The following is a 10,232-nucleotide window of genomic DNA, read 5'->3' as shown; positions in this document are numbered from 1 at the left end:
AGACCCGGAGAGAGAGAGACATCCAGAGAGAGGGACAGAGACGCAGGGAGAGGCAGACGGGGGCCCAGAGAGAGAGACGGGGACCCAGAGAGAGAGACATCCAGAGAGAGAGATGGAGACCCAGAGAGAGAGAAATATAGAAACTCAGGGAAACAGAGCCTCAGGGAGAGGGACAGAGACCCAGGGAGAGGGAGACCCAGAGAGAGAGAGACGGAGACCCAGAGAGAGAGAGACGGGGACCCAGAGAGAGAGACGGGGACCCAGAGAGAGAGACGGGGACCCAGGGAGAGAGAGACGGGGACCCAGAGAGAGAGACGGGGACCCAGAGAGAGAGAGACATCCAGAGAGAGAGACAGAGACCCAGAGAGAGAAAAACATAGAAACTCAGGGAAACAGAGCCTCCGGGAGAGGGACAGAGACCCAGAGAGAGAGACTGAGATCCAGAGAGAGAGACGGAGAGGGACAGAGACCCAGAGAGAGAGAGAGATGGAGACCCAGAGAGAAACATAGAAACTCAGGGAAACAGAGCCTCCGGGAGAGGGACAGAGACCCAGAGAGAGAGACAGAGACCCAGAGAGAGAGAGACCCAGAGAGAGAGAGACAGGGAGAGGGTCAGAGACCAAGGGAGAGAACAGAGGTGAAGAGAAGGGATATTCTCCTCCTTTCAAAGAAACTGAAGATATTCAAAGAATATTCAAAGAGAAGAGGGCAGACCTGGGAGGGCGAGCAGTGACGGGGAGAAAAGACCCGGAGAACTGGGGATCAAAGGAGAACGAGAGAGAAGGAAAGAGACAGCCCGAGAAGGACAGAGGCCCGCAGGGGGCGGAGACCCAGAGAAAGTCAGAAGCCTGATCTCGGGCTGCAGGGAGCTGGAGAGTGGTGGGCAGGTGGGCGCTGAGGGTACGGGGGTCCGAAGGCGAAGGGCGGGCGGGCCTCCTGGGAATGTCTGCAGTTGAGGGCGGGTTTGGGGTAGGGATGTGGCAAGAAGGCAGTAGGAGGGGCGATCCGGGTTCAAGAGGAGGCGGACTCGGCCGCAGGGGTCCAGGTAGGGGGCGGGGATCCCAGCTCCCGGCGGGGGCGGCGGGGTGGAGGCACCCGGCCCCGCCTCCAGCTCGCCGCCCGGGGGCGGGGTTTGAGGGAGAGACGCGGCGGGTCCCCACGCAACCCCGCCGCCCTCCGGGTGCCTAGGCCTTCCCGTCCGCTCTCTCTCACTGGGAGTCTCTGCGTCTCCCTGTCCTGACCTCCTCCGGGGATCTCGTGCCCACTGCCCCTCCCTCGGCCCGCCGGCCAGTCTCATCTCTGCAGGGAGGTGCCCGGGGTCACGGGCTCTCTTAGCCCGTCTCTCTCCACGTGTCTCAGCGCATCTCTGCATCCTGCCGTCTCTGCCCCCACGTCTCCTCCGCGTGCCAGCATTTCCTCCTCCCCTCTGCCCCGTCAGTCTCTTCTCTGCACATCCCCGTCTCTCGCTACCTCTGACTGCGTGTCTCCATCTGTGTGTGTGTCTTTCCCAGGTTTGCTGTCAACAGATCTCTGACCCTGTGAGTGTCTCTGTGCCCCTTCCGACCCCGGACCACCCATCTCCCTTCCTGGGCCCCTCGCTCTCACTCAGGCTCAGGTTAGAGGGGCGGGGTGGGGGGGCGCTGCAACCGGAGCTGTGTGTTCCCAGCGCAAAATAGACTCCTGTTGCCATGGCGACGCGAGCGCGGCCTCCGAGACGCGAGGCTTCAGGCTGGGGGGTGAGGAGGGGGGACACTTGGATCCGGAAGGCGGGGGCCGGGGGCGCTAGCGCCCGGTCCCAGGGGTTCCTGGAGGAGGGGGAAGCAGGGACTCCTAGGTCCCTGTGGAGAGAGGGCCCTGGGCGCTCTGACGCGGGGTCCGGGGACCGGGCCTTCTGAGCGAGGTCTGGGATCCAGGGACGTTGGGAGGGGGGTGCTCTGATTCCCCAATGGGGGCGGTCTGGCTGAGAGCTCTGACGCTTGGGTCCCTGGGGGACTCGGATTGCCTTCTTGGGCCCCCAAAGATTGCGAGATGGGGGTGGGGGAGCCTGAGAATCTAAAAGGGCTGAGCGGCCCTGACTGGGGGGCTCGTTGAGTCCCGACTTCCAGATTTCCAAGAGGGCTGTAGAATTCTGGAAGCCCGCATGCGGATCCCCGGGCTCCTGTGTCTTAGGGGAGTAGGGACCACTCAGATGAATCTATCTGTCCTTCCCATCCATCCGTCCATCCATTCAACCGCATGCCTGTCTCTCTTCCTTCCTCCGCGTACCCAAGTCCCTCCTGCCTCAGTTTCCCCCTCCGCACCGGAGTGCGGCCGCGCTCACCTCACTTTCCGGATGCGGGACCCTGGGGGAGTCGGGGGGTGGCGGCGACGTGGGGGGCCGGCCGGGGGAGGCAGAGCGAGCGCGTGTCTGCGAGCCAACCCGGCTGGGCGTGTGCGCGCGCGCTGCCTGAGGGGCGGCCGGCAGCGTGTCGGGGACCCGGGCCGGCAGTCCCTTTGCGGGCAGATGCGCGCCGGCTGCGGTGCAGATGTGAGTGGCCGCCCTCGCCTTTGCCTTGCGCCGCCGGCTCGGAGTTGAGCGGAGGCACCACCCCCTCCCCACCTGCCGGGGACCCCTCTTCCCCCGCCGCCCGCGGGCCCCGGTCGCCCCCGGGACACCCCCCAGCCCAAGAATGGTTCGGCCCACAGTCACATCAGTGTTTATTCTCCGCGAGCGGGTCCCACACAGACTGTGACGCCCTCCCCCTCACCGCCCCTTGGAGTGGCCCGGGGCCGAGCCCCGCCTCCAGCCCGGCTCGACCAACCCTCGCCCAGCTCTGGGAGCTTCATTTGCATTTCCGGGAGCTGCGGCCCAATGGGAAGGCGGCACCCACCGCCCTCCCGAGGGGGCGGTTCTCCCTGTGGACTGCACCACTCTCGGGACCCGGCGACGGGGGGAGAAGGCGCGCCTGCCAGAGTCCCGAGGACAGAAGAGGGTGTCTCCGCTCAGCGCAGGGTGGCGAGGTCAGCGGAAGAGGGGGTTCTGGTCTTGGAAAAGGCCCAGCAGCCCGCTGTCGGGGCTGGGCTCCTTGATGAGCTTCTGGATCTGTAGGGGGAGTCAGGGGTTCCCGTTTCCACAACAGATCCATTTTCACCTCCCTCGCCAACCGCCCCCCCCCCCCAACCCCCGGGCAGTAACTGGCCAAACTCACCGCCCCTCCCCTCAAGACGTCTGCTGGTGGTCTCCCTTTCACCACAGCTACCAGGGGTCGTGCCTGATTATCTGTCGCCTGGGCCCACCTTGCCGGCTTCGACCACTGAGGGTGACTGACTGTCCTGGGGCTTCCTGTGTACACCTGCTTCTTAAGTAATCTCCCCTCTCAACTCTCAGGTCCAGCCCACGCCTTGCGCCTCAACTCTGGAGGCACTTATGCAACTGCCTCTCAGATGCTGGTGGTCATTTGACCTTCCGCCCCCTCCCCCATCAGTGCACAGCCTGAGCGGCCGTGCTCAACCTGGAGCCTCTCTGGGCTGCCTTTTCATGCACTGCACCCACCAGCAAGTCCTCTCATGCTAACCTACAGAAATTACAAAATAAAAGTGAGCCAGGCCTGTAACCATGCTGCCTCCACCCTCGTTTCCCTCCTTCCTACCCCATGTCCATTAGCCACCCAGCACCACACACAGATCTGACAGTGTCCAGCTCCCAGGTGCAACCGCACCAGAACCTTTGGGAAGACTCTGCTCTGGCTCCTCCCTGCCCCCCCCCCCCCACCCTCCTCCTCCACCCTGAGCTCACCGAGCCCTGCTGTGGTTCCTTGAATAAGTCAAGCTTAGTCCCACGTTCAGGCTTCTGCCCTAGCTGTCCACTCTGCCAAGAATGCGTTTCGGATGACTGGTTGCTCACCGCCCCCACTCCAGGTCTTCACTTTAAGGCCACCCCGGGGGCCTCTGTGCTGCCGGCCCCCATCTCATCTCACACACCCCACAGATAGCCTCCCCAGCTCCTGGCTGCCATGTGAAACTGAATACAGATTGTCTTTTTCTGCGATTGCCCCTGGACCTGCCACACTGGCTGGCACACAGTAGGTGCTCAGTAAATGCTCAACAGACCTGATCTACAGGAGAAGGGGCAGATCTCAGAGGACTGGGATATTAGCATATTCCGTTACCCTAAGGGCCAAGGTGCGAAGCCATGGCAACCCAGTCAGACCTGGGTAGTGGGAAGGCCACTTGAGTGGTGGCTGTGGAGGCTGGACCTGAATCCAGACTGGAGGAGGAGGAGGGGTGCTGGGGAAGGGCCGGGGGGAGCCGTCGACAGGGTCCCCGTGGCTCCCTTCCATCTCCACCTTGCTCTAAAGTCCCCTTCTTCCAGGAAGCCTCTGGACTGCCCTCAGCAACCCGTCCTGGCACACCCGGCCCTGCCCTGCTTTCTCTGTCTCTACAGCCCTCAGGGCCAGCCAGCTTCTCTGCTTCGGGATGTACGGCAGCGTTGACCTGCAGTGTCCCCTGGGGGCGGCAGCTTGCTATGTTCCGGGATGTATTCTGCCACTGTACCGTGGGCGCTAGAAAGGCATTTGCTGTTTGAGTGGGAGAAGGGGGAGGTCGGGTGTGGGGGGATCCAGTACCTCCTTGAACTGAGGGTGGGCAGCATCGCCCATGAGCTGCAAAATGAGCCCCTCGCTGGTGGAGAGGAAGGCGCCGCTCTGGCGCATCCGCGACAACGCCACCAGCCGGTCCACCTGGCTGAGGGGGTGAGGGAGAGGGTGTCTCGGTCCGCACCGCAGGCCCAGACAGCCGGTGAATTCAGCAAGGATCCACCCCCGGGTTCTCCCTGGGTGCCCCAAACCCAACCCACACGCACCTCACCCCTGAGAAGAGCTCACCTCCGGGAGGTACAGGCGTCCACCACCACGTGGACCTGCAGCCCGCGATCCAGGAGGTCCAGGGCCGTTTGCTGGGGGTGGAGAGAGGTCAGGACCACCCCAGCCAGGAATGACGGGGGCCAGGGTGGAGCTGAGGGCGGATCAGGGCAGGAGGGGTGGGGATTATAGCGGGATCCTCAGCAAGAGGAAAGCCCAGGGGTCCTGAGTGGAGGTGAAGATCCCAGGTCAGGAGGGGAGCCACGGGTCAGGAAGGAGAGCGTCCAGGGTTCTGGGTTTTCAGGTTGGGGAGGTCTCAGGTGGAGAGGAGGTCCCAAGGGTCAGTGGGGGTCTCACCAAGATGCAGGCTTGTGTCTCCAAGCCACACAGGAGCACGGAGCGCAGCTGGGGCCGCGCGTCCAGCTCCTGCTGCACCACGGGCACCATGCTGAAGCAGGTCTTGGAGTGCGGCTGCAGGCCCTGGGCGCCCAGCTCGGGCACCGTGGGGCCCAGGCCCTGGGGGTACTGCTCAGTCAGCACTGTTGGGACATTCAGCAGCCGGGCCACCTGGCGTGGGGGCACAGGAGCACAGGTCTGAGCCCAAAGAGGGGCTGGGGCCTGGACTCCTGGTCTGAGGGACGAGGAGCTGGAGGGCTGGACCCCCGGGTCTGAGGGAGGAGGCGTGGGGGCTGGACCCCCGGGTCTGAGGGAGCAGGGCTGTACCTTGAGCATGCGCGCAGCCACGGAGACGATCTGGCGGAAGTACACGACGTGGCGGAACTTCTCCTGCATGTCGCACAGGAAGAGCATGGAAGATCCGGGGAGGACGCGGCCCAACGCGGGCCTCGCAGCTGCCATGTCCTGGGATGGGCAGAGGGCCCAGGGAGTGCGGTTAGGCTCAGAGGGGGCTTCTCTGCATGTCCGGGGTCCACACACTCACCCCCTAGACTCCCCCTGTGACCCTCCTGCCGCCCCGGGGGAGACTGAGGCTCTGAACGCACGGCCAGCCCGAGGCAAAGCTGCACCGCCCCCCCCCCCACCTCCTACCGCCCCCCACGGCCTGTGATCCCTCAGGTCTGACTGCCTCTCTGAATACAGTTTGCCCACTCCTGAGACTCACTAGCTGAACCCCGCCGCCTCGGGGTCTTAGAAAGAAAGGCTGGGGTACCCGCGGCGTGGAGTATTCGGCCACAAAAAGGAAAGGAGCGTGGACGCCCCTCGCCGTGATGCTGCCGTCACAGAGCACCGCGCAGGAGTCCCTTTACAGGGACTGTCCACCGAGACGGAGCGGGCGGAGGAGAGCCTGCAGAGGGGCCCGGAGTTCCCGTCTGGGGATGGAAGTGCTTTGGGACCAGAGAGCAGTGCTGGGCGCACGACATTAGCAACACCCCGAATGCCTCCTAACTATACGCTTTAAAATGGTCGGGATGGGAAGGCTTAGGTTATGGATATTTTGCCACAATTTTATTTTAATTATTTTTATTTTGTTTAATTTCTGACTGTGTGGCAACTGTTCCCCAACCAAGAATGGCACCCGTGCCCTCAGCATCAGAAGCACAGTCTTAACCACTCCCCGCCCCCACGGGCCTCCAGGGGAAGCCCCTCCCACCATTAAAAAGAAAGAAAGCAATGTAAAAATTAAGGCGGGCACTGGTAGAGTCACCCGGCCAGCAGCCCTTTTAAAGGGGAGGACACTGAGGTCCAGGGCAGGGGTCCATGAAGGCCGAGGTGCTGCGGGGACTAGAGGGGTGACTGCCCCTCTCCCCCTCAGGGCCCCGGGCACCCCGAGTCTCACGGTCCCAGCCCATGTTACCAGAGACTTGTCTCTGGTTCCTGGAACTGATGCACAAACGGGGAGTCCTGGCTTGCGTCTGCAGCTCCCCCCATCTCTGCATGTCACTCGCTTATTTGTTAATTTATTTAGGAAGCAAAGGCCCTGCAGACCCAGTGCACCCAGCGGAGGGCAAGCCAGCTGACCCTTGCTCAGGGCAAGTTTCAGTGTCGGGAGTCCCACAGGTGTTTTTGGCTACTCTTTAAACTGAGCACATCTCCCACTGGAAATGTTTCCTACATGGAACATCTAAAGTTTAAAACCTAGTGGATGGCTAAAATGGTGAATTTTATGCTATGGGAATTTTGTCTCGAAATACAAATGGAAGGGAAATTCCCTCAAAAGTGAAACCACACTGTGTTACTTCATTGTGTAATTAATTACAGCTGTGGCCAGGGTGAGGCTTTCTGGGGAAGCTACTCTGTCTTGGCAGAGTTCTCCCAGAGAAAGTGGAGAGAGAGAGAGAGCAATCTTTTTGAAAACACACAGGTGACCCTGTTACCCCATCTTAGCTCTCCCCCAGGCCTCAGGGCTTTTCTCTGTCTTCAACACTAAGAGGTACTATCCCCCCACAAGGCGCTGGACTACCACATCCCCCTTCAGGGCCTTTGCCCAGGCAGCTGCCTCCACCTGGAGCGCTCTCCTCACTCCGGTTCTGGGTGGTAACTCTCCAAGAGACGGAGGGACAGGGTCAGGAGCAGGTGGGGTGCTGGAATGTCCGTCTGTGAGGGGCGCCTGCAGGAGCTCCCCTTTGGGATGGTAGGAGTATAAACTGCAGCAAGCACCCCCTAGGGAGAACCATGTGCCCACAGTTCTCAAAATTACAGATTCACAAACCCTGTGACCCAGGGAACTCATGCTAAGTGTTTAGCCTACGTGCATGCCTGCAGACATGCCTGTGAAATGACCCGTTATTCATTATGGGACAAGGTTATTCACTATAGACCCCTCCCTGAGCAAAAGAACAGAGATAAATCTAAACATCCATGGTTAGGGCACTGATAACCACAAGGAAGATCTAAGTAACAATGTGGAGAAGTGTCTGAGAGATGTTAAGGAGGGGAGTGACAGGGGGGACAGACGCGACAAACATAGTGTGTAAACAGTGCTCCCATTTGTGCCAAAATGCAAGAAGGAAAAAAGAAAAGCCTACATACAGCTGCAATCCGTATTTGCTCTCTGGCGAGCACGTAAGAACAGGCTTTCTTTGCACGGACTGGTCTCTGAGGGGCACAGTGTGAAGGATGTTTGACCACTGTGTGTACGACTCCATTGCTCTCGAATTTTTGACAGTGTGTAAACAGGTTCTCCAGTCAGGTAAATACAATACAGTGAATACAATACAGTAAAACGTTTACATAAGGCCAGAAACCAGCCAAACCCATCGGTGGCATTAAAGTCATTATAATGATTGTCCTTGGGCAGCAGTGATGAAGGAGGGGCTGGGACTTTGCATCGGGGGTGTTTGGTTTCTGCGTTTGTATGCTGTTCACATACTCTTTGTGAAGATACGTGAGCTGTGTATCTGTGATTTGTACTTTTCCCGACACGTGTAATAAACTTCCACAAGAAAGTTTTGAAAATAGAAAACAGGGAGGCCTCGCTGGCCGCCTGTGGGGCTGGACTGGAGGTGGAGGCCGGGAGGGCAGGGTCCAGTCCAGGCAGCGGGGACGGAGAAGAGGGGGCAGGCGGGCCTGGTTTCCAGTCGTCAAGAGGGTGGGCTAATTCCCTTGAAGAGCCCACCAGACTGAGGCAGAGGAGATGAAACACGTGGGGGCGGGGCCTGGCTGGAGACAGAGTTTGGGGGTGCTCTAGGGGAGTGTTGAGGATCCAGAACGCAGCTCAGGGCAGAGGAAGCCCGAGGCCGGGCGGAGGAGCGGCCCGCGATGGGGGGCCACCTGCGGGGCGAATCGGTCTGTTGAGATCCCCCAGGTGACCCGGGGGCAGTGCGTCCGCACTCAGCCTCGCTGGCTGTGTGACCCTCAAGTTTCACGCTCCGTCTGAGCCGGTTTCCTTCTTGGGGAAACAGCCGCCGCGCAAGGGTGATGCGGACACTCGGCGCGGAAGGTGGAATCGGCCCTGGCCAGCCACTAGCGTCGGGCGCGGGCAGGAGTCCTGCCCCGACCGCGTCCCCTCGGCTCCGGATGGCCCCGCGGAGCCTTGGTCCCCCCAGCGGCAGGCGGGGAGGTCGGTGCCCCCACAGCGCCGGCGGGGCCTTACTCGGAAGGCTCCGGAGGAAGCCGGGCCTGCCCTCCGCAGGTGAGGCCTGCAGTCACTCACCCGCTGCCGCCGGACTCGCGCAGCTCGACTCCTCGGGTAGGGTCCACAGGCCGGGTCAACGTTTCTCACCTTCTGGACACGGAGCCCCACCCCGCGCCCTCCACGTCCCGCCTCCCGAGCCGATCCGCCCAATAGGCACTCGCCTAGCTCTGCTCCGCTCCGTTGATAGCCAATCCGCGAACGCCGCTTCTTCCCACCCGCCTCGGGGAGGGGGGCCGTGGGCCAGGCTGTCCGTCTTGAGGGCGTGATTGGCCCGCCTGGGAGAAAGGCAGAGGGTCGGGCCAATGGAGAGTCGCGAAAGGCGTGCGTGGCGTGTCTAAAGGCGGAGCGGTGAGCCAAGTACAGAGAACTCGGGACTGCAGCCCCAGAGGTTGGTGGGTCGCGATCAGACCGACTGTCAAGTTTGAACGACAGCGGCGAAGGGCGCGAGATGCGCGGCGCAGGGGCAGACCTTGGGGCCGAATCTGGCCCTTCTAGCTAGAGACAGAAATTTAGACCCACGGATTACATCTTGGAATGTGAAGTCAAGTGGGCCTTTGAAAGCATCAGTACGAACAAAGCTAGTGGAGGTGATGGCATTCCAGTTGAACTGTTTCAAATCCTGAAAGATGATGCTGTGAAAGTGCTGCACCCAATATGCCAGCAAATTTGGAAAACTCAGCAGTGGCCACAGGATTGGAAAGGTCAGTTTTCATTCCAGTTCCAAAGAAAGGCAATGCCAAAGAATGCTCAAACTACTGCACAATTGCACTCATCTCACATGCTAGTCAAGTCATGCTCAAAATTCTCCAAGCCAGGCTTCAGCAATACGTGAACCGTGAACTCCCTGATGTTCAAGCTGGTTTTAGAAAAGGCAGAGGAACCAGAGATCAAATTGCCAACATCTGCCAGATCATGGAAAAAGCAAGAGAGTTCCAGAAAAACATCTATTTCTGCTTCATTGACTATGCCAAAGCCTGTGACTGTGTGGATCACAATAAACTGTGGAAAATTCTGAAAGAGATGGGAATACCAGACCACCTAACCTGCCTCTTGAGAAATCTGTATGCAGGTCAGGAAGCAACAGTTAGAACTGGACATGGAACAACAGACTGGTTCCAAAGAGGAAAAGGAGTACGTCAAGGCTGTATATTGTCACCCTGCTTATTTAACTTATATGCAGAGTACATCATGAGAAACGCTGGACTGGAAGAAGCACAAGCTGGAATCAAGATTGCTGGGAGAAATATCAATAACCTCAGATATGCAGATGACACCACCGTTATGGCAGAAAGTGAAGAGGA

General features: G+C 60.1%; 1 protein-coding gene across 1 annotated transcript; it reads right to left on the bottom strand.

Annotated features, from left to right (window-relative positions):
• Nucleotides 1-2,680: 2,680 nt before the first annotated feature.
• On the bottom strand, nucleotides 2,681-9,153 carry ISOC2 (isochorismatase domain containing 2). Its single transcript, XM_069551967.1, has 6 exons — nucleotides 8,950-9,153; nucleotides 5,562-5,699; nucleotides 5,196-5,405; nucleotides 4,863-4,933; nucleotides 4,605-4,722; nucleotides 2,681-3,082 (listed from the first exon to the last, which is right to left on the bottom strand). Exons 2-6 carry the CDS (start codon nucleotides 5,694-5,696, stop codon nucleotides 3,002-3,004), a joined length of 615 nt encoding a protein of 204 aa, XP_069408068.1. The 5' UTR covers nucleotides 5,697-5,699; nucleotides 8,950-9,153; the 3' UTR covers nucleotides 2,681-3,001.
• Between the last annotated feature and the right edge of the window lie 1,079 nt (nucleotides 9,154-10,232).

The sequence above is a fragment of the Ovis canadensis genome, chromosome 14 (genome assembly GCF_042477335.2).
Source record: "Ovis canadensis isolate MfBH-ARS-UI-01 breed Bighorn chromosome 14, ARS-UI_OviCan_v2, whole genome shotgun sequence".
Lineage (NCBI taxonomy): Eukaryota > Metazoa > Chordata > Mammalia > Artiodactyla > Bovidae > Ovis > Ovis canadensis.
The sequence above is the reverse complement of the archived record's forward strand: the minus strand, read 5'-3'. Positions and strand labels throughout refer to the sequence as shown.